Consider the following 23,907-nt stretch of genomic DNA (forward strand, 5'->3'; position numbering starts at 1 on the left):
TCTGCCGTTAAAGTTGCTATCAATCTAGCTTTTCCGAAAACATCAATATCACAGTTAGGCGTTCGGTCAATAAACGATTCCGCAAAGATTTGTACAGGACAGTGCGCTGTGTCCAGGTGTCTTCCTTTTGTTTTTCAAATTTTTCGCGCAACTCATTTAAGATGAATTACCAACTCGCCCAGCAATCCGTGCTTCTCTCGTACAGGTTGTTCCCCGCCCACTGCCTGACTTGAATGCTTCTTGTCCGCTCACTGTCGGTGCCTCTGTAACGCGACGTTCTCTAAAAATGGCAACTCCTGCACTTCTTTCTTCTTCAGAAACGCTGCTCCGCTTCGAAGCATGCAGTCTCGGGAGCCACAGACCGTACAAGACCCTCGGAAGTCTGAACGAACGTAAGAAAAAATTTGTTTTCTTTTCAAGACAACAACCGGCGCTTGTAGTAAAACTCTCACTGCTGTTCGGCATTCCACGTTTCCTGTTGCCCCATACCGCGCCACTTGCAGGTGCGCCGAACGGACGGCCTCGAAGCAGGGCCGTGACGCGACGACTCCCAGCCGTGTCCCCATGTCTCGGCAGCCGAGGCGTTAACCCAATTAACCGAGAAAAGTCGTCCAGTGAAACAAAGCTGCAGCCAGGTCACGGATGAAGAGTAATGACGAGGATTTCTGTTCGGCTGGGAGAGCTCGAGCTCCTCGCAGCCACGTACAGCGGCAGGTGGCGAACAAAAAAAAAACTGAGGAGACGTACACGCGAAAGGGCGCTCATTTCCGCGCCCGCAACCGCTTTTCTAGCTTCACGGCCGTGCACGACAGAACGCCAGCTGGAGAGTTCCCATAGTGGCAGAGCTAGAAAAAAACATGGTGGATAACGTGAATACAATGCGCACAGAGGGAACGAAAAACCGAAAAAAAAATATGGGTAGGAGAGGGAGGCTCCTTAAGAGCCTTCGCGCAAAAACAAATGTTGCGACCCGCTTCGATTGGATAACAAGAAAAGTAAACAAAGCAGTATGAAAGAGGGAAAAAAAGAAATGCAGAAAATAAAACAAAAAGATGACAAGAAGGGTCCTGAAACAGGAACCGCTTCATCTCCGCTCCGGACGATTGCGCAGGCTCGCCGATGAACGGAACACTGAGCCTCGGCGAGTTTTTGGCAGGAAAAACTTTGGCTGGTGCTAGGTGAGCCAGGCCACTGCTTACGTGAAGAAGAAAAACAGTCAGGCTCGATTCCCGCCGCCACGTCACAGGCTAGCCATCCTGCTTCAAGTATAAAGTCGAGTGCATGCTTGCCTCAGCCGGTACACTTGAGGAGTAACCGTGAAGCGCGACAGACGACAGCGGCTGGGCCGTCTTCGTCGTCGCCCACAGCGCCGCCATGACTCCTCGCGGTATTCTCATGGTGAGCTGATTTCCTGCGTACACATTACACCAAATGTCAGGCCTCAATGTGCTTGTCTGTGTGTAGCCACGTGAGATAAAGAATCGTGCTGTGTAATTGACCAAATATGAGAGAAATTCGTTCCTATAGGTTTGCCAAGTTCCCTTTTTAATGCCTATGTTATATATAACGATGCTTTTGTGTGTGAGTGCGTGTGTGAGCCAATTTGTTGGGTGTCAACATACGGAGAACATAACTGTAGCACTATGTTTGGAGTCAGGTCGTAAGAAATCCAAAAAAGTTTCTTTCGATTTCTTCCGACAGGAGTTCGGTTATATGGTGCATGTGTGCAAAGTTTTGGCGCTAGGTGCTAATGAAAAAAAGTTCAAATTTTGATTATATAGGTGTGTCTGATGTTCTGCCACGGAATTTGCATGATCAGTACATGAGTCTGACGACGAAATTCTAAATTTCTGTTGAACTCAATGTTCAAGTCGCGTTTCTTATCTTAGGTATGAAACGAGTTTATAGTATTGATGTGAAAACTAAACAGGGAAAGTCTAAACATTGATTGCTCTTGAATTTCTCCGAATATCACCACGTTGTTTCTTGCATTGCCGAACGTGTGTGTAGCTGTGCGTATCATGGCTCTTTGAATAAAGTATTCGGCGGCATATGTACAAAAGCTCATTTCAATAAAAAATTTTAGCAGTGACCCAGCCAACTTATCGTCCCAGAGTACGTCTACAACGTTTATAAATGACACTGATTCACGCGTAGTTTCTCAGTTCCTTGTGTTCTTTCTTAAGTATCTCTAATTCTACGCAAAGTTACAACAGGTGTGTTAGTGGTCGCTGTAAATTCAAAAACAGCAGATGTTGGGCCATTCACTGGGTTTGCAGGTTCTAGACCACACGTTTATGCTATATGAAAAGTGTATAAGCGTCCCTTGCTTTGTAAAAAAAAACAAGGATTCGGTCGTTCCACGTTCAAGTGGGGTATTCTAGTCCTCGTAGAAGGTGGTCCTTAATACGTGTTTTAGCCCCGCTGCGGTGGTCTAGTGGCTAAGGTACTCGGCTGCTGACCCGCAGGTCATGGGTTCGATTCCCGGCTGCGGCGGCTGCATTTCCGATGGAGGCGGAAATGTTGTAGGCCCGTGTGCTCAGATTTGGCTGCACGTTAAAGAACCCCAGGTGGTCGAAATTTCAGGAGCCCTCCACTACGGCATCTCTCATAATCATGGTGGTTTTGGGACGTTAAACCCCACATATCAATCAATCATTTAATACATATTTTTAAAAAATCGAAAAATTGGCATTTTCTTTATCGACATTATGATGAGACGTTAATATCACTCCTGGGTTACAATAAAATCCTAGATTTACGAGGTTTATGAATGAGTTGCTTACATTAAATATGATCAACCCTGTACATTATATGGTAATAATGGAAAGGTATCTCTAGCTCAATCATAGTTAACCACAATGCGAACCTTGTAGGCTGTTGGCGATGTTTGGCTGGCTGAGTAACCCGTGTGGGTGAAAACGAAAACTGAGGCGAAGAATTGTCATCTTAGTGTGTTCTCGTGAAGTCAAAATGAACTAACCAGGAAAATGGGAGATATTTGTGAGTAGCTTGGATCACTTTTCGTTAAAAAATTACCTATATTTAAGGAAAGTAATGAAAAAGAACGAAACTTATGGAGGCCCATTATGAATAAGGCAGATTTTTTTAGGAGACACGACATTGTTTCAGTGGCCAGAGTTATCTCTGTGCTAAGTGGTTCATGTCTTTTGCAATTTCTAGCTGTCGTATACTATTCAATACAAGAACTAAGCGTGGTTACCTTCGATAACCATACTGCATCAAAGATAAAATGAGAGCCCTACTGACCAGCCTCAGGAAGTTCAAACGAGACTTTCATACTTGTCTTGAGAAAACGCGCTCGCGTTTCGTATGCGAAATATCCTAAATAACCAATGATTATTGGTGTGTTTGCATAGGCAAGAAGACTACTGACCACCCTTGTTGCCTTACGGTAGGAACCATAAGCAAAGATGGTGTACGCCCCGCTTGCACTGAATTTTATGTTTGCTCAACGTAAGACTGAATATAGTCAGAAACATTTTATTTTCCGAGGTTGTTATGCAGAAGCATGCATGAGAGAAACAAGAAAATAAACATTCCAATATCAATTGATACCAATAAATGTTAAGCCTGTCTTCTGCTTTTACTGGCGTAATTTTTGCATCTATCAAACAGGTCCTGTTGGCGCTGTGCGCCGTCATTACGTGCCATGACGACGAAGCATCTATTGGTAACGCCACTGAAGTTGTGATAGTGGAAAACGGGCCACTCCACACTCAAGAAGATATTGCCAAAGCAATGAGCGTCAGCCACGGCTATAGATACCCCGGGGGCATGCACTCCAACGGGCATTACGGCGGGGGATACCGTCATCATGGCGGCCGCTACGATATCCACCGAGGCAGCTACAACAGACAAGGTCAGCGTCATGGTGGCCACCGCTACAACAAGTATAACGGCAACAACCATGGCAGGCGCTATTACGGTGGTTATGGTGGCCGCCACCACGGTTCGGAACGATATGGAGGTTATGGCAGACACGGTGGGCGCTATGGCGGAAATCATTACAGGAACAGGGGCCACCGAAAGCATGGCTATAAGAATGTCTACCACAAAGAAGAATACGGCGACCACAAGACATACTATGACGACTATCATGAGGGCGGTCATCGAAACTATTACAACGATCACCACAACTATCGGGACCACCACGGAGGCAGGGAACGCTACGGACACCAATACAGTGGCTACGAAGGGAAACACAGGCATGGAGACAATTACCATAGGCATGGTGGAGGCTACCACAGCAGTAACAGGGGCTCAAATGGAAACCACGGGCATTACCACGGCAGGAACAGTCACGGATACAAAAGCGGCAGGGGTGGGCATCATAGGGGAGGCCGAGGATACCACGATCATTCACGCCAATATGGACACCCAGCACAAGCCTCCAACCGGGCACTCGTCTACTTCACCGGGATCGACAACGAGAAGTGTGCAAGTGATCTAGGGCATCTCGCTGTGCCGTAAAAAGAGATGGAAGTACAACAGCTTTTTTTAAGATACCGCTGTCTTTTAGCAGCGGAGAAACAGAAGACTAAGACGTTGCTGGTCAATTGTATTCTGTTTACAATACATGAGCTTATACATGAGATTGCAGTTTTACCTTGATCATTGTGTCTGATTTTGTTGTTCTTGTGCTGATATTTCAGCATACATCAGCAAAAGGTGAGTGCGTGGCGTGCTTATTTTGAGCGTTATCTTTATGGGTTACAACAGCTCAAACGAAAATGAGATGTCTTCCAGTGTGATGACGTGTAAAGGCGAAGAGGTTTGGTTTTTGTGTCGTGCTTGTTAACCGGGTAAGTCAGTCAATAATGTGGCATTTCTTCTGATGCTTCCTAGGTGCCTTTCGGTCTGTACTTCCTTATCTTACTCTGCCGAGCATCAACGCTGGAACACGGAGACAACGTAACAGCGGTGGCTCATCCACTAGAGCTGCTGTCAGATGAAAGCGATGCTGATCTGAAAGCCATGGCTACAGGATACGGTGGCCACGACAGCGGCTACGGAGGCCACAAGAACCATGGAGGCCACCATTCACACGGTCAGTATGGTGGTGGCTACAAGCACCATGGCAACGATTACGACAACTACCATGGACGGCATGGCCGACATGGAAACGAACAACACGGACACGGCTACAATCGCTACCACAATGATCACAACGGAAAATATGGTCACGGAGGCTATGGATCAAAGCACTACGGCAACGACCACTATGGAGGTCATGGCAAACATGGAGGCAAGTACGGCAACGACCACTACAAGGCTCGGGGCCACAAAAACTACGGTCACAAGAACGTATATCACAAAGAAGACTCCGCGCACCATAGCCGCTACTACGACGACTACCACGACGGCGACCACAAGAAGAAGTACAATCAACATCACAACTACCACGACCATCATGCGGGCCGCCAGCACCACGGACACCACCACAAGCAGCACCATGACAAGTACAACCGTGGTGACGACTCCCACAAGCACGGTTACGGCCATTACAAACACTATCATGGCTCCCACGGCGGCCACGGGCGAGACCATTACCGAGGCGGACACGGCCACAAGTATGGAGGCGGTGGTTACCACCGTGGTTCTCAAGATCACTACGGCGGCCATAAGCAGCACGGGGGTGGTGGGCATGGCGGTGGTGGCTATGGCGGGCACGGAGGAGGTGGCTATGGAGGTGGTGGTGGCTATGGTGGTCATGGAGGAGGATATGCAAGCAATGGTGCGCCAACGTACATCAAGGTTCCCGCAGCTCAAACGAGCTTCACTGCGACATTTCAATGATTGCTTCTAAGTCTGTCGTACCTTAAGAAAATTGACAAATATTCACACTGTAAATAAACCTAGCACACTGAAGTATTTGTTTTTCGTGTAACTTGATCCGCTTTGTTTCCTAATAGGCACTCATAAGCGGCGAATTTCATCGCTCTGCAGATGCTGATAAAAGTCTTTAGCTTTCATACGCAATACTGAGGCTGATGGCTAGGAATCGTCACGTAGCAGAAAGAAATATTGTGCTGCGCAACATTTTTGTGACTGTTGGAGCGGGATATGCAAGCAACGGTGCGCCAACATACATCAAGGTTCCCGCAGCTCAAACGAGCTTCACTTCGACATTATAACTCCCAATAGATCAACTGTATCTTATGTGCTCCAGAGTTCTCTCTACAAATGTAGAAAATATCCAATAAAATTGGGTATTTGGCAGGCTTGAGTGACCCTCTCGAGAGTATACCACATGGATGTTCTCTTGCTGCCAAATGCTATAAATATATGTCAAGCAAGAGTGAATAAGAAGCAATCAACTTCACTCAACCTATATGACCACTGCTTATATAAAGGTCAGGCCTAGTCAAGTGAATAACTCGTATTGAAAAATGAACTCTTCCGTGAGCAGCTATGCATTTTGAATTATCAGGCGTGGCAGTTTTTAACGTAACTAATTACGAGCATCAGGACTTCACTCTTTAACAAAATCTTCTAGGTCACTAATTATATGAGCGTATCTAGAATATATCTGAAGTGCTGTTCATGACAAATCGTACAGCATTTTACTATAATCAAAGATATTCCGACGATTCTAACAGGTTAATAAGAGACTGCTTGTTTCGTTTCCCATTGAAAAAACCTTCATAGCATACTGGTACGACAAGCCTAATAGATCAAGGCACTCAGTCAATGATACGATATTACATATTCATTTTATATATATTAAACCGCTCCTGATTCTTGACGAAAAGGTATGGAGGAACAATGGTCTTTCCGTGCATCATCGAGGTGTTAGAAATCTTAAGAACCGGGATGAATGATGAACGATATAGTGCATACGGGAAAATATGCGACCATGTCAACGTTTGCAATAGACGAATGGGGAAACGCAAGGGTACGGAATGGTGCATTGGCCAGAAAGCTTGAAGTAGGATGACAGAAGAATTTTTAGAGCTACTGAATGAGTGTATATAGACTTATTGTGCTGTTTGCGAAATTTACAGGGCAGAAGCACTGTGGAAGTTTGTCGTCTCTTGCAGTTTCAACATTTTAGACGCGCATTCGAAGTGAAGTATCTAAGCGTTACGAATTTTGGTGGCGGTGGCATAGTTTGTGAGAAACCCGGCACTGACGAATGTATAGAAAGGCGGGTATACACAGTTCACGATCTCATATGCGCCATTTATCAGTAACAAATGCTATCTGGATGATGGGCTGTGTCGGCAATCAGCCTTTTATGATAAGGTAATTTGATCTTTTATGGAGTTTCTTGTCATGTTGTGCTGCCAAATATCGTTGTTTCACGCATGGCCATCCTTGTTGCCTTTAGCAACAGATGTGTTGCCCTCCTGTGCATGTGAGGGAATGTCTGATTCCAGGCTTGGAGGAATGAAGCAGCGGAAAGAAGCACTGCGCGGTGTGGTCGATTAACGAATACCGCACAGTAACATCAAGAAATCTTTTCATTCGATTATTAACTGTGCACTTTGAGACAAATACAGTAGAAGATGGATAACAGTCAGTAGCCATTAATCTATTCCAATGGCTTCGCTTCACAAAGAAGAACACTTGGTCAAAGAATGACATGGTTCTGCACGACTCCAAGTTACTCGGGGGACCTCGGATTCTTCAGAGTGCGCCTTAGACTAAGTCCGCAAACGATTCGACTCTTTCCATTTTGCCTCGGGACAGTGCTGACACCTGAGGCAATAATCGTGCACAAAGACATCGTTCACTAGAGCATTGCACAGTGGTTAGAGTTACGATAAATTTTATTTTGTTTTATTATAACACGCTTTTTTTCTATAATATCGCTTGGTAGCACCAGAGTGTCTTTGATGGGTGTCTTCTTTTTGCACGCGACCATCTCCACACGGACAAGCCGCTTATAAATGTAACGGCACTACTGCGATGCCGACTCGGCACTCTCGAGTGCCGCGGCGCCCATGAGAGGGACGGCAGTAAACGAAAGACGTGATACCGCTTGTCCTAGACCAGCTATTCGGTTGAAATGGCTATTGATCGTTATTCGTGAGACGACTCTTAACACTTAGTGTCTGGATTTTGGTGTCACTGATGCAGTAAAAGCTTCGAGTGAAGGCATAATGAAGGCGTTTGTTGTTCTGTGTGCCTTCCTCTGTTCCCGTGTTCGATAGCGCAATATTATACCGGCATAACAACACATTTTTTGTTCACTTTGAGGCGCAATAAACGCGGTATTTAGCTAATGCATTCGTGCGGCTTGTAATTCAGCCTGCAAGCACTTCAGCAGTGAAAGGAGGAAGCTAATGGAGAAAATAGAAAAAGAGGGTTTTGCCCACGTACCTTGAACAGACTGTGTTTCCAGAAGGGGTGCGAATGGTTGCCAAGGAAATATAGGTTCCTCTTTCTAGTTATCTGTGAGAGGCTGGCCAAGTGAACACTTAGCGAACAAAAAAAAACTTGCAGGACGCTTGAACTTCACCTTCTAGACTGCAACGCAACGGCGCACTCGGGCCCCTTACGCATCGCCTTCTCAGTCCCTAGCCGGTCTTCGCTTCTCGGTGGGCACTTCAGCCCTGCGTCAAAGAAATCAACATGTGTGCTAGCAACACTGTCCGCTTGAAACTGTCCTAGAATGGTAATTGTAAGTACATTTGCAAAGTGCACCCAACGCCATAATCCTCCTTTTGGCGAAGTACGCACTACGCGTTCGTAAAGTGTCGCGCACACTAACCCAGCTGCACGCGTTGCTGATGCTGTTCGTGATAATGATGTTTAATTAGGCTTGGGTGCTTTGTAACAGGTGGGCCTTTATAATTAGATGCGCGATTCACATGTTTGCACGCCTGGTGCAACTCTACGATTCTGCAACGCAGTATTACATGCGTCACGGTGACTCGTCGTACTAAGTGACATTCATATAGACCAGGCGAGGAGGTCCGGTCTGGCAACCAACGCATTCCTCCTCTCTGTCATGCGGGCGACGCCTTGGAGTCTGTGTGTTTACCGTGCTTTGTGTGGCGTTATCGAGCAATTTGCCGTGTATTAAGCCAATCTGCGGATGTTGTGTTTTTTTCATTGCTGTGACAGCCAAGAATTGGTCATCAGGGAACCACTGTGCTGTTCTTGAGGGGAGGGGGGCAGTAACAACTACTAAAAAAGGAAACTGCTGTTGGAAGAAATTCCCCATGTGCATCACCAGAACGCGGAGTTTTTCGTGGCTGTGGACTGTTCAAATTGCATCATTTTCCTGTTGACGAGGAGCAGCGGCTTCTATGATTTGCAAACTTAAACGGGAAAAACTTTGTACCTTCCGCGGGTACTCGGGTACGTTCAGAGCACTTCTTCTCAGGTGAACGAACTACAACGACCTCGACACCGATGCTCAACCTCGGCTATGAATGGAAGGTACGCAGCCTACAGCTATTCCAATGATGACAATGTTTCCCCGATAACCAGCCCCACGTAACCTTTCTCTCTATCACAGGTCACAGTACCGCGGCACCTAGAGTCATTCAAATATCGCGATTAAAAAAAATGAAGATAAAAAGAGGACCCGCAGGCACGTCAGCGTCGTTTGATGTAAGAGCTGTATTCAAGTGCACACTTATAAAAACAAATGAGCGAGTAAGATGCGGTCACTCCTTCAGAGTTGAGAAACAATTTAGACAACAGTTAGTGCGCAGGTAACAAAAACCATCAGTGCCACGAAATAAAGACTAACCACTACACTCCAACGCACGGATTCATGCTAGAGTAGTAGCCGATGCGACGGTGCGGCGTAAAAAAATCTTGTTCCGAAAAGTGGATGACTACAGCTCAAGAAAAACATTAACTATGCTCTCGAATTGTTGTTGCTCATTCTGGAAAATAAAGACCTGAAAATACTGCGCATTCTTGGAGCAGAGAGCCGGTGTTGTGAATATACTGCATAAACAGAGGCGAACTCCTTCGGGGTACTGTATAATAAAATTGACCCTAGAGAACTTGGATCTTCTCAAGACGTCTCATAGACTCATTTTCTAATAAATCTGCATTGCTTCAGTGTAAATTCACCGCGTAAAAACTGAACGATGAAAGATAAAACTGCAGCCGCACGCTTACCTTCTAAGCAAATAGCGAGCTTCCCGCATGCCAGATGGGTTGCCAGACCAGAAAAGAGCCGCTCGCTATCAAGACTGCTGTGCCCACACACACACAAAAAAAAAACGTCTATAGCGTTTCTTTTCGAGGTAGCTTCAAGCGACGGTGACCCTCTGTGTTAGAAAACCTTCTTGCTTTTCCCCCTGAATGCCATGGATTCCCACTCAAACCAGATATTTTATTTATTTGCATCTTCCTTGACATTAAGCTCATGAACAGCGCTCAGTTTTCACCGAGAAGCAGTGACGTCGACGCCAACACAGGATTTCCTGCGAAACGATTTGAATAAGCTATAACGTCAAAACCGGAAAGACCAGCTCAAATAGAGCAACTACCGGCCAGAATATGTCAGGTTAAACCTCCTGTAAAAGCCACATCATCACCATAGGTAGAAGAAACCAGCGAAAAACCACACTAATGCAGCAAAAAAGAACAACCACACAGAATCAGCGCTTGTCCTTTGTGGTTGTTCTTTTTGGTATCTTCATGTGGTTTTTCGCTGATTTTTTATTCCTATTACTATGAGCCAACTCACCAAGAAAGTTACGTTACTGAACCCCTATTGCCACTTCGCGCGTTCGACTTGATTCGTCACCAGCTTCACTTCTCTTGAAGGTTTATCTCAGCCTCGACGCCAACATCCGTTCATGTTTTCGAAGAGTCATGTTCCGTGTCGCATTTCAGGAAGAAAACAGCCATGGCACGAGGTCATTTAGAGGACTGGGAGCGGCTGGCAAAGCAACAAGTTTTCCTACTTTTTCTTTTATTTAAAAAAATGTGCTAGATTTTGCAGTCTTACCATGCCATCAGAACGTTCGTTTTTCAGCAGATAAAAGTGGGAAAGGAGAAAAACAAGGGAAACTTTTTTTTTCCTTCTTCAGTGGAGTCATCTATTGGAAGCAGTTCAAGACAGTTTTGAACTAATTTCTGACGTTAGTCATTTGTCATACTGGGATCCGAAATGACTTTCTAAATATGTCTCAGTTAAGGGCTTTATAGATTTTTAATCAACTACAGACGTTCGCTAGGTCTCAAAATTTAGAAACCTGTCCCGGTAAAATATTTTCGCACACGAGTAATATATGTTTACAGTGCCTTGCTTCATTTTCATATTATTATCTTTCTTTTTTCCAGCTAACTAACATTTGCATGGTGTTATGTTTAAAACACAGACGCCCCATAAAGTCATGTCTTTTTTTTTCACAAGTCATAGGTATTCCTTTTAGCAAAGTTTCATTGTCCAAAAAGTATGGATAAAAGGATAGTTCCGCAAACAACCCCTTTTCAACAAAGGGACACTAAACGCATATGACCATTTACGTCAGCGTGAAAAATCAATGGTTGAGAGCGTCTAAAACAACATTATTATCAACAGCAGTGTTATACTTTTCCAGAAATTTACGCAAACGTACGGCATCATGCGCACCACGATTGGGAAATTTTAAAATTATCCAAATGACATAAAAGGCTCTGACTACAATTAATAATTAAGAACCAAACTAGCTGCAATGAAAAAAAGAACATTTCGTCCATTATAACACATAATAAATGCTGCTTCACTGATTATGTTTTATTAACGCAGAAAAGAACCACTTTGCGTTGCTATGGGGAATAGCGCAATTAAGTGGTTGAAAAAGTTTCGTTTCACTTGGTTAGGCTAGATAGGTGGCGTCGTTAAGCGGGGTGCACTTGAACCAGGCAAGCACAATTTTTTTTATTTTTGAAACATCGTGTTTTCTACTTCTGGTGGGAATGAGTTGCAACGACATAATTACTAATAAAGTACCTTCTTTAATCATTTTCGCCTTGAAAACTCTGGGCAGATGCAAACTCGTCTATGACTGTGGTCGCACAAAGCATCTGAAGGCGTCGACACCGTGCTGCAGTAACCCTGCATTCCTACAACCCTTAGCGTATGACGGCGGCCGCGCAGTAAAGGCGGGCAGCGTTGTGCGAGACAACCGCTACGTCAAAGAGGACCGTTTTCAGGCCAGTGACTTCAAGTGCGCTAATACCGTGTGGACCACTAAAACGTCATTTTACTTCGGAGTAAACATCTCCATGTCAGAAAAGTAGTGCTACGAAGTTTCTGGATCGCTTTTTCAGCCATCAACGATGGCTAGATATTTGCCTTTAGTATACCTTTTAAGCAGACAAGGTAAGAAAAAATATTGAAAAAATTGTTTTTTTTTCTGTTTGCACAATTTGACATCTGCAGCTTTTTTTAAAATTAGAATGAGTCATTTATTTGTTCTAGCGGGACTTCTTTCTGTCTAAAAATTACATATTTCGAAACTTATATGCGGCGGCCGGCTTCATCTCTCAAATACGGTTCACTTGAGTGCACTCGTGGGCAGCTAAAAATGCGCCGAAATGAAGAGCACTAATCTTTTTTCCGAGTTTAGTGGGAACGATACTTTGTCTGGCAACAAGTGCCATCTGCCGAGTCAATGTTTAGCCGCAGGTAAAAGAAGTACTTAATGGGCGTTTTCTTTTCCTTTTGTTTTTTTTGTGCACGTTGGTTTTTGTTTTTTTTTTACATGCTGAAGCCTCAATGAGGCTATTGCAGGAGCAGAAAAAAAACAAAAGGAAGAAATCAACATTCATGAGCAGGCTTCCAGAAATTCTTGTAGTGATAGCGAATGAACACTTCCGGGCAGCATATTCCAGGCTTCTATAGTTGAAGGATAGAAGCTATATTTGGAACATGTTAGTGAGGGTGAAAAAAGGTTCAATCTTGAGCATGGTCACTCATCGTAGACGAAGCTCTGGAAAATTTGAGATGTGATTCTAGAGTGCTTAAGCGAGAATAATTGAATAAGTTGTGCAACAATTTGAGGCATTCAACAATTGCGACGTTTGGCAATTGTAGTGAGACCTAGCGGTGAAAGGAAATTCGTAGAGAAAAATGCCTGTCGTATCTCTTGCATAGCACACAGCTCTTTTTTGAAAAGATTCAATTTTTTTGATGCCGCATTTCTTATAGAGGTTCCAAACCACACTTATTATTCAAGAATGGGGTGAATAAGAGTTTTGTAAGTAAGCAGTTTGGTTTCCTGGGGAGCAAGGTAAAGCGTACGATGTAAATAACCTGAACTCCTAAGGGCTTTGTCGCATGTGAAATCAATATGTTTCGACCATGATAAATTATGTGTCATAAGAATACCAAGATACTTATACTCGGACACCCTACACACAGTGACATTGTTAAAACCATAGTCAAAAGTCAACGGCCATGAACGTCTGGTGAATGACATAATGACTGTCTTGCAGAAATTAATATTCATTTGCCAAGAATTTGACCGGCTAAGAAAATCAGAAAATGACTTGTTGAGAATAGCATGATCCAGTGGCAATGTAACAGCCTGATAGAGAACGCAGTCATCTGCGAAAAGGTGTATTTTCACAGGAGTGTGCTAAGGGAGGTCATTGATGTTAAGTGGGAATAAGAGGGGTCCTAACACAGCACTCTGAGGAACGCCTGATGAAACCGGCATTGAAGGCGAGTTAGTAAAATTGAAGCACACATATTTTGAACGCTGCAAAAGAAAGTCGGATATCCAGCCAACCAATGATGCTTTCTTCAGTATGACAAACAATTTGTGCAATAGTTTAGGATAAGATACAGTGTCAAAGGCCTTGGCAAAAATGATGAAAATGTTATAAACCTGGTCACCTATTGCTAATGTCATGAACGAGTTCTGTCAGTTGAGTAATGGTGCGAAAACCACGTCTGAAACAATGCTGCAAAGAGCTCAAAATATTTTCCGTTTCAAGTAATTCCATGATATGTTTGAAAATAATATGTTCTAACATTTTACAAGACCGTGCTGTTAAATAGATGGATCTCCAACTGCTTAATAATTAATCATTGCCTGATTTAAATGAGGGAAGGATGGAAGCACGTTTCCAAGAGGATGGAAGTGTCGCTGAAGAAAACAATATCTGCTACACCAAAGAGCGTATCTAACTAGGAAAGCTGTCGGGATGCCATCGGGACCGCATGAGTTTTCGGTGTCCAAGTTTAAAATGAGATTGAGTACGCCGTCAAGTCAGAACCCCAATGAGTCGTTCAACGATGTCGTGTGGGAGCACGCTCCAAAAAACCTGTTTCTCGGACACAGAGTTCGCAGAGTTCCAAAAGTATTATAGTTTAGCTACTAGAAGAAATATAGGCAGCTTAGAGTACACGCGAAAGGCTGTCTGGGTCACATATTTTTACATGGCATCAACGGATATCAATCCAACCTACATACTTTGCCCGAAGGACACTGATACATGGTGCCAATTCAACAAAGCTCCGTTCAGTGACAAACCACACGTTCACAAAGAACACTTTCTGGCATATGTTCTTGAGGCTGTTAATACAATTTATGAGCAACTTGCTAATCCCGAATCACTTGCGAAATTCCTCCATAGGAAAACTCAAAACCCCAACCAGTTGTTCTTCAATGCCGCGTGGTACCGCGCTCCAAAAAAATGTGTTTCTCCGACAACTAACAATAAAATATGCAATTTTGACGTTTTAATCACCTCGAATGATTGCAATATATCTCGTGTCAATGTGCTGAACTCGTCTGGCATTTCGCCAGGTCGCTACACAGTGCAGGGTCTATACGCACTTGTCCTGCGTCGACATTACTTCGCTTACACAGCTGCGAAGCAGGCGACAAAGGACCGCCTGGCCAGACGCCTCAACTCAAAAATAAAAAGTAATATTGGTGATGAGTATATGGCTAGTGCCTATTGAAAATGTCCTTCGATTCGCTGTTATTTTGTGATACCTTTGAAACAAAGCATAATTTCCACTTGAAACACAATTATCTTGAAACATTCTTTTTTTTTGTACTGACGTACCTTTTCCCCAGAAACCCCTGTATCTAGAAACATATATTCCGAGGAGGAAGAAGAAGAAGCGATAGCAGAGAACAGCTCCAGCGTTCAGCTCTCGAAGTTTTCTCGATCTTCTCTGTGACCTCTGCAATCTGAGACAAGAACACTGGGGGACGTGGTCCCGTAAAATGGGAGATCAAAACCCCGCCCAGCTTCCGGGCCCTGGACCGTCTCATCAGGGTGCTTCCGATGTGAGTGACCGCTTCGGCCCCAACGTGGTGCACAGTTACGCTTCTGATGGCTCTTCCACCGAAGACATGGCCTCGGACAATGATTTCACCCCTGTTCCAAGCCGCCGTCTGAAGAGAAATATCAGAAGGACGTCGCCGGCCGGTTGACAGGCACTGAAAAAGGCGAGTAGCATGCGGTCTCTCACGATCTCGTACATGCCGACAACGACGACAGACGTCCTGAACACTCTAAATAGGCAAAGCTTGTCGGAGTATTTCGAACGTATCGCACCTGGCCAGGTTGAGGAAATACGTATAAATACCCGCAAGAACATCTTCTCGGTGGAGGTTACTTCAAAGGCTATACTGGACACGCTGAAGGCCATTGTCCAGTTGGGAAACATTCCAGTGCGCGCGTTTTCCGCGTACGACAAGGCAACTACGATAGGCGTCATTTATGATGTGGACGAAGAGACTACAGGCTCAAGCCTCGAGAAATTGCTTTCTTTGACGGCTCCTGTAATTGCTTTTTACCGCTTTGGACGGTCGCGTTGTGTGAAAGTAGTGTTCGAATCCGAGTCGTTGCCTACTCACGTCAAGGTTGGATATGTGCGTCATTCGGTACGCCCTTATGTACCGTGGCCTCTACAGTGCCGTAAATGTTTGAAATTCGGGCATGTAAGTGCCGTTTGTAAGGTGTGGTAACTTGCAAACGATGTGGTGGACCTCATGACGATGGCAACTTCAACGCTGCCACAAAATGTCCTAACTGAAGGGCACCCACGACGCAACCTCAAAGGACTGTCCTAAAATGAGGAACCAAATAACTATCATGAAGAAGATGGTTAGGGATCACTCCACGCACAGAGAAGCTGCAAGGGCTGTCCGGCGCAGTACATGTCGTTCACGACACCGACGCAAACGAGGGAGCAGTGCTAATCGAGTTGAAGAACTGACATCAAACGTCCAGGCTTCACCTTCTCGTCACTTGCTTTTACCGGCCAGAAATGAAGATGCCTGTGCTTCCGTACCTTTACAGCCGACGAATGGACGAGCCAACCAGACGCCGGCCCGTAATACTTCGGAGTGGCCTTCTTTGCCATCAAGACCCACGTATACGCTTTCCACGCATAATGCTGCTGAACGCAGCGAGCAGGACGACAAGATGGATAATAATGACATCAAGAGTATGCTTAGAAATTTGATGGGTTCAATGCGCAAGATCCTTAGTGGTCTAAACATTCTGGCGGCTAAAGCTGCTGTCCAGTTACTTGAGGTGCTGGAGCCACTTCTTGTTGTTCTTCAGTAAGCGAACATGGCCTCGATGTTCGAAGATCGCATGCGACAGACGCTTGTTATGCAGTGGAATGCTCGTGGTTTACGTGGCCGTCTCTCTGATTTCAGACAGCGGGTATTGAAATACTAGTTCCCAGTTATTGTCATCTGCAAACCAAACATGGATTCTACATTCCGTTTATCTGGGTACGTCCAGCTTTGGTCTCACAGTGATCACCATGCAAGCAAGGTGCTAGTTTGTGTACGCTGCGATATGACGTACGTACGACATGACATTCTGTCGCACACAACGAATGATTACGTTTGCTTGACTTTAATGAATAAGAGGCGCACGCTATCAGTTATCGGAGGATACCTCCATCCAAGTGCGAAGATAGACTGCTCTCACCTTAGGTCTGTGCTTCAGGCTGCTCAGAGCCCCCCCCATTGTCATTGGAGATTTCAACGCTCATCATCTCCTCTGGGGTAGCACTGTAACGAACGGCCATGGCAGAGATTTGTGAGACTTCGTGTGTAATTTTCGACTAAGGGTGCTTAACGACGGATCACCCACTTTCATTCGGGGTACTTCCTACAGCAGCTGCCTCGACATTACATTTGTATCCAGGAGTCTCCTGTCTTCTGCAGCTTGGTCCAGGATATAGAGACTCACGGTAGTGATCACTTGCCAACTTATGTTCAGTTTAGGTGGTACCTCCGTTCAGCCACACGCTGCGTTCATCAGGCAGCCTGGCGTCTCTTCAAGTCATCTGTGAAAACCAGCTGTCAACGCACTACTACACCATCCGAAGTACAAGTCATCATTTCTTCGTCCCTGCATGACACAACAAGACAAGTTACCATTCCGCTGCAACTATCAGCTATCGACTTACAATACGAGGCCCTTCGTGCTATTCGTCACCGCGCAGAACGGCGATACAGAAGAACAAGATCACCGTCAGACCTCTCAGCCTGTCGTCTAGCTCAACGACACGTTCTTCAGCATCTCGACAAGCTGGACAGGCAACGATGGAGGTCGTTCTGCGGTTCTTTGGACCCAAGACAGCCTCTCTCTAAAATCTGGCGGATAGTACGAAGTCTACAATCTTCTCCACAACAAATTTGACCATTCCGTGCGAAGGCTCTACATCAGGGTCGGAGTGAATTAGAGGTAGCCAAGGACTACTGTAGCCTTGTCGTTTTCAACACTTACACTGTGACCCAAACTTTTACCACAACGGTGCCCCCATGTTTCGACGAACGCCTCGAAGTGCCTTTTACAACGCAAAAACTGGACGCTGCAATTTCACTTTCCCGACGCTCATCGGCACCCGGGCCGGACAGAATTACGTACGCTGCACTTCGCCATCTTGATACAGAAGCACGACAGATCCTGTTATCTTACTACAACACCTCCTGGGAGTCAGGAAATGTTCCAGATAAGTGGAAGTGCAGCCGCATAATCGCACTGCTTAACCCGGGGAAGTGCCCTGATGAGCTTTCATCTTACCGGCCGATCGCCTTAAGCAGCTGCGTTGGCAAAGTCATGGAAAGGACGATATTGTCGAGATTAGAGTGGCTCTTAGAGAACAATAATCGATTTCCTGCGTTCATGAATGCCTTTAGGGGAGGGCGATCAGCCATTGACGGGGTCATCAACTTGGTCTCCGATGTTGAACCGGAAAGATGTCAAGGCAGATTAGTGGCTGCTGTTTTTCTTGACATTAAAGGCACCTACGACAATGTCTTACATTATGCCATCCTTGATGCGCTTGAGGATCTAGAAATCGGCGGACGACTGTATGCATGGATCGTGAGCTATCTTAGCGACCGTATCGTGTATATGTCAACAAGCGATGGAGATACAGACCATTATAACATTCACCGTGGTCTTCCCCAAGGGAGTGTTCTCAGTCCGACACTTTTTAACATCACCTTGATTGGACTTGCTACTGAACTTCCTGACACAGTGAAGCTGAGCACATATGCGGACAACATCTGCATCTGGGCTTCTGGAGCTACGCGCCCCCAACTGCGTGCTCGACTGCAACGTGCAGTGACCGTCACAGCAAGGTACCTGCGTCGTCAGGGTCTCGCACTGTCAACTGAAAAATGCGCAGTGCTTGCATTTACGCGAAAACAAATTACAAGATACCCACTAACTGTGAATGGAACAGAAATTCGTGCTATTGCGCAACACAAATTCCAGAGTGTTATCCTCGACCAGAAAATATCGTGGTCAAAACACGTCACAGCCTTGAAGTCAAAGCTTAAGAGTTTTGTCCACGTTCTTCGGGTCATGGCCGGAGCAAGATGAGGCCATTTGGAGGCAGCTCTCTTGCAACTGTACCAATCTTTATTCGTAGGGTACTTACGATACAGCATGCCCGTGCTTTCAAGCACGAAGCCCAGTTATGCGAGCACGCTAGAAAGCAACCAAGCTCAAGGGTTGCGCACATGTTTGGGCTTACCTCAATGCACATCAACCAAGGAAACTCTCGCCGAAGCTCGGGCTTGTCCAATCAAAGTATATGTGCTCTGCGAGCATCTTCGAGTCCACCTTCGCCTGTTGACTCGACACAGGCAACATCCCCTATCAGCGCTCCCTGCCAGCCACCGAGACTGTAGTTATTCAAGAGCTATATCGTGGCTCGAAAACATCATACCGCCAAGATTCTCTCCCCCACGTGTTCCTGAGACACCTCCGTGACTCCTGCCTAGACCACTTGTCATACTTCAGATTCCTGTGATTATGAAGAAGTCCCTTGTATCATCGATCGGCATAAAGCAACTTACACTGCTGCACATTTATACTATGTACGACGGTGTGGTGCACGTATATACTGAAGGATCTACCACGTCGCGTACCTCCGCCGCAGCCTTTTTTATCCCGCAGATGAAGATAGTTCGACGTTTCAAGATAGATCGCAAGACCACATCAACAGCCTGAAACTTGTTGCTATTCGGGAGGCAATACGTTTCATGTCGACAGAACCCGCTCGTAAATGGGCGATACTGTGCGATGCCAAAGCTGCTCTTCAAACCATCGATGGCTTCATGAGACAAGGTCCATATCATACTTTATCGATTGAAATAGCAGAGCTTCTTGGCATTGCTACAAAAATGGACATCATGTAACATTTCAATGGATACCTGCTCATTGTGGCATAATGGGCAATGAAGAGGTGAACGCTGAAGTTAAGAGAGCTTTAAATAGTGCCCCGGAAGTGTGCATCACATTTTCTCGACAAGACACTAACATCCAACTTCGACGCGTAATGCGCAACTCCATCTTAGAGCACTGGCAGAAACCAGAACACCAGCACAAGCGGCTGCACAAATGGGACCCGGAAATGAAGTTCCGTATGCCCCACAAGTTAAAGCGAAGCATCTCATGCATTGTCCACCGCATTCGCCTCGGTGTGGCTTACACGAGATGTTAAACCCACCTGATTGGCTGTAATGACACAGGTCCCAATTGTGGTCACTGTCGGTTGCCAGAAACGCTCGAACATATATTTTGCGACTGTCCAGCATATGCAAGCGAACGTCAGCAACTGATATATTCGATTGGACGATATATTAGTCGACCGTTAACCGATGAGGTTGTGTTAGGTCCTTGGCCTGGCGCCAGTAGCACACATGTGGTTATACGAGCCGTCATCGCTTTCTTAGAAGCCACTGGACTGGATGCACGTCTGTAGAGTTACCCAGCCTAATAAGAACATATCATCTCTCTAACCTACCATCGTCATTCATCACTCTTTCACTCCCCAGTCACCCTTCCCCAGTGTAGAGTAGCAGGCCAGAGCAAACTATAGCTCAGGCCGACCTCTCTACCTTTCTGTAAATAAATTCTTTCTCTATCTCAACATATATTCCAGCAAGTATTTAGAGATCGCGCTAGAAAATATATTGAAGCAGAATTATTTTCGTGTGAGAAAGTGCTTTATTTTTAAAACGACATCTAGTACCAATAAACAGGTTATAATTAGGTACCTCAAGTAAAAAAAAAAGAAAAACTTAGCATTACAAGTTTCAAGGATAATTTTGCTTCAGTAAAAAGAGCAATGGCTTATGATCACAAAGATAGTAAAATAATTGATGTAATCTTTATGATTATAGAAAAACAGGCACATAAAAGTGGCCTAAAATACATTGCGGCTATAGGGCTGACAATCTTCCCTTAAAGAAACTTACATTTTGCTGTTTTCCAAGTTTCAAAATTTTCACAGGTCTGTTTCGGGTGTTGAGGCATTCCGAGAAATCCACGTCGTCATAACAAAGTGAAGCAGTTCATGGCTACCCACTACATGGTATTTTTATTTTTTCACTTTTTTGTGTCTTGGTGATTTTGTCACTTTTAAACTCACCTCAAAGCACAACATCTCCAGCAAACGTGCATAAAAGGGTACTTTAGGGTAGAAAAAGTGCAACGTAAACTTGTGCTGATCAATATAACATGAAGTCGATGTCTCTATTTAGTGTCTAACATGGCATAGTCTTGTATAGTATAGTTTAGCAAGGAGATTGGAAAGGGAAGTGAGTGTTAGCAGGACTGATGTTAAGGTAAGGAAGAGTAAATGGAGGAGGAAACTGAGGAGGGCATTGGAGGGTGAACCATGGCATAACCATGTACAATATTGCCCAACAAGGCGTGAGAAATAGAACTGAGGGTGAGAAAGAGGGATGTGAGGGTTTGGAGGACGGAATATGAAAGAGAAGGAAATATCGAAAGTGAAGAGAAAACGGAAGAAAAGAAGGTCTAGAAAGAGATAAGGACAAAAAGAAAGATTGTCCAAATAGACGAAGAATATAAAGAAACATTTAAACAAACTCAAACGTAATGGCACTTGCATGACAGCTCCGCCCTTAACTGCGATTTCACAGGCGTAAAACTGGCGTTAACTTTTTTGTTGTTGAGCTTGTCAAGGTAGTAAAGTTACTATCTTGGCAGTTACTGCCTGGAGGAAGGAAACAAACAGAAAGAGAGAAGATAGAGAAGTTAGCTAGGAAGACTTCCCCTTGGCTTCCCTATTCTGAGGGATTAGAGAAGGGGAATGCAAAAACGTACTGCCTGCAGTTTTTACATAGGTAGGTAATAGTACGACTAGTGCACACTTCCTCAAACTTTTTCTAATACCGTTACTTCTGTTTATACAGTATACTGTAAAAATCTAGCTGTTATACAGTTTCATTATGGGAGTGAAGCTGCGCGCAAAACTCATTGATCTGATAGCATGAATGTTTCCTACACACGCATTCACTTAGAGTAAAGTGCCCTCACTTATGAGTCTTGTTATGCCTTGGTTTGCCTGTTACTTTCGACTCCAGCGAATGGTATAAAAGATGATGCTGGTCTGGTTATTCTCGCTCCTTGCTACAGGCTACTTCATCATCATAATCATCTGCCTGATTACAGCCTGATCAACCCGATCAACAGGATCCAGTGTTTTTTGCTGTCACAATATAACTGCAAACTGCTTAAATTTCATCTTCCTGCCCATTTTTCCGTCTTCCTTTCACGCATTTGCCTCCAATTTGAATCCAGCCAATATAGCCTTCATAACCATCGGTTTACTACCTACTATTAATGCGAAAGTGTTAAAAAGATCGTTTCGCGAAAATTCTGGCCTTGGCGTCATTCGTTGTGAGCGAAAAATCATCGTATTCTACGTGACCAAGAAATTTAGAAGATGCAGATAAAGTAAATAAAAAATTTGGGTATGAGCGGAGATCAAACTTGGATCGTTTGCATGGCAAGCGGGTGGTCTACCGCAAAGCCACGCTTCTGCTTGTAGGTATTGTCACGATGAGTCACAAGTACTGGGGGATTTATTAAACCACCGGGTCGCAATCTCTAGGACGATGCGTCAGTCGTGGCTGGCTCTCGAGCAGAGAAGAAGCATGCGATCTTCTTTTTCCTCCAGATTGAGAGCCGCTCTTGCTGTCGACCCACTACGTGCTGGTGGCATTATCCCCCCTTCCGAAAAGAAAAAAAAAACCAAGTCCCAGAAAGAGGAAAGAAAAGTACATAGCATCACCGCGATGCTATACTACATAGGCACGTGAAAAAGAAATTGGAAATTCGGATAAAGTGAAAGTAAAAATTGAAGAGCGTGCCAATATAAGAAACGTCAATGAACGAGAAAGCAAGTTCACACAAATAAACAAAAAACACAAAGAATGCTGTACGGTAAAGGAAAAGTTACGAGCAACACGCAATAAATGGTTTCATGCGCAACACATGAACGACGTCCGGCCTCAGTCATGTCCTGCTCCGTGCATGGGGTGTTCAGTCCGGAACCACTTTGTAGTTCACGTCACTGACGCGGCGTAACACTTTATATGGGCCAAAGTACCGGCTCAGTAACTTTTCACTAAGGCCACGGCGGCGGGCGGGCGTCCACACCCAAACTTGATCTCCGGGGTTGTAAAACACTTCTCTCTGGCGGGTGTTATAGCGTCGTGCGTCTGCCTGCTGTTGCTGGCCAATGTGCAGTCGCGCGAGTTGCCGGGCTTCCTCAGCCCGCTCTGCGAATTCTTCGGCGTCAGTTGCCAACTCGTCTTCGTCTTGACACGGTAGCATAAAGTCTAGCATGGTCTGCACTTCGCGGCCGTAGAGAAGCCGAAATGGCGTGAATCGCGTGGTCTCTTGCACGGCGGTATTATACGCGAAGGTCACGTAAGGTAAGATCCGGTTCCATGTTTTGTGCTGTACGTCGATGTACATTGAGATCATGTCTGCGAGGGTCTTATTCAGTCGCTCGGTAAGTCCGTTGGTTTGCGGGTGGTACGCAGTTGTCCTTTGGTGTCTGGTGTTGCTCAGTTTGAAAACTTCGTCCGTAAGCTGCGCGGTGAATGCCGTCCCTGTGTCCGTTACTACACTGGAAGGAGCACCGTGTCGTAACACGATGTGGCGCATGAAAAATTGTGCTACCTCAGAAGCCGTGGCTCGTGGGATCGCCTGCGTCTCAGCGTAGCGTGTCAAATAGTCGGTCGCGACGATCACCCATTTGTTGCTGTCCGCAGACAGGGGAAATGGCCCGAGAATGTCTATGCCGACTTGGTCGAACGGCGTGCAGGGTGCTTCGATGGGCTGAAGCAAACCGGCTGGTTTAACAGATGGTTGCTTTCGGCGCTGACATTCCCGACAGCTCTTTACGTACTTTTTGACGCTTGCTGAAAGTCCTGGCCAATAGTACCTCTCGCTCACTCTGGCAAGTGTCCTTGAGTAGCCCAGATGACCGGATGTGGGTTCGTCATGGCAAGCGAAGAGGACGTCGTCCCGCATGTCTCGAGGAACCACCAGGAGGTAAGCACGGCTGTTCGAACGAGTGTTCTTCTTGTACAGCACACCGTCTCGCAGGCAGAACGACGTCAACGAGCGGGATAAATGACGTGGTATGATAGCGCCCTG

At 45.3% G+C, this 23,907-nt stretch overlaps 2 protein-coding genes across 2 annotated transcripts; both read left to right on the top strand.

Moving 5' to 3' along the window:
- The first annotated feature begins 1,111 nt into the window (after positions 1-1,111).
- LOC119162382 (uncharacterized) lies at positions 1,112-5,892 on the top strand. The gene is made up of 2 exons (XM_037414780.2): positions 1,112-1,398; positions 4,870-5,892. Exons 1-2 carry the CDS (start codon positions 1,375-1,377, stop codon positions 5,818-5,820), a joined length of 975 nt encoding a protein of 324 aa, XP_037270677.2. The 5' UTR covers positions 1,112-1,374; the 3' UTR covers positions 5,821-5,892.
- LOC142777178 (uncharacterized) lies at positions 3,646-4,608 on the top strand. The gene has a single exon (XM_075881492.1). The coding sequence runs from the start codon at positions 3,763-3,765 to the stop codon at positions 4,492-4,494; it is 732 nt and encodes a 243-aa protein (XP_075737607.1). The 5' UTR covers positions 3,646-3,762; the 3' UTR covers positions 4,495-4,608.
- Positions 5,893-23,907: the final 18,015 nt, after the last annotated feature.

This window comes from Rhipicephalus microplus, chromosome X (genome assembly GCF_043290135.1).
Source record: "Rhipicephalus microplus isolate Deutch F79 chromosome X, USDA_Rmic, whole genome shotgun sequence".
Lineage (NCBI taxonomy): Eukaryota > Metazoa > Arthropoda > Arachnida > Ixodida > Ixodidae > Rhipicephalus > Rhipicephalus microplus.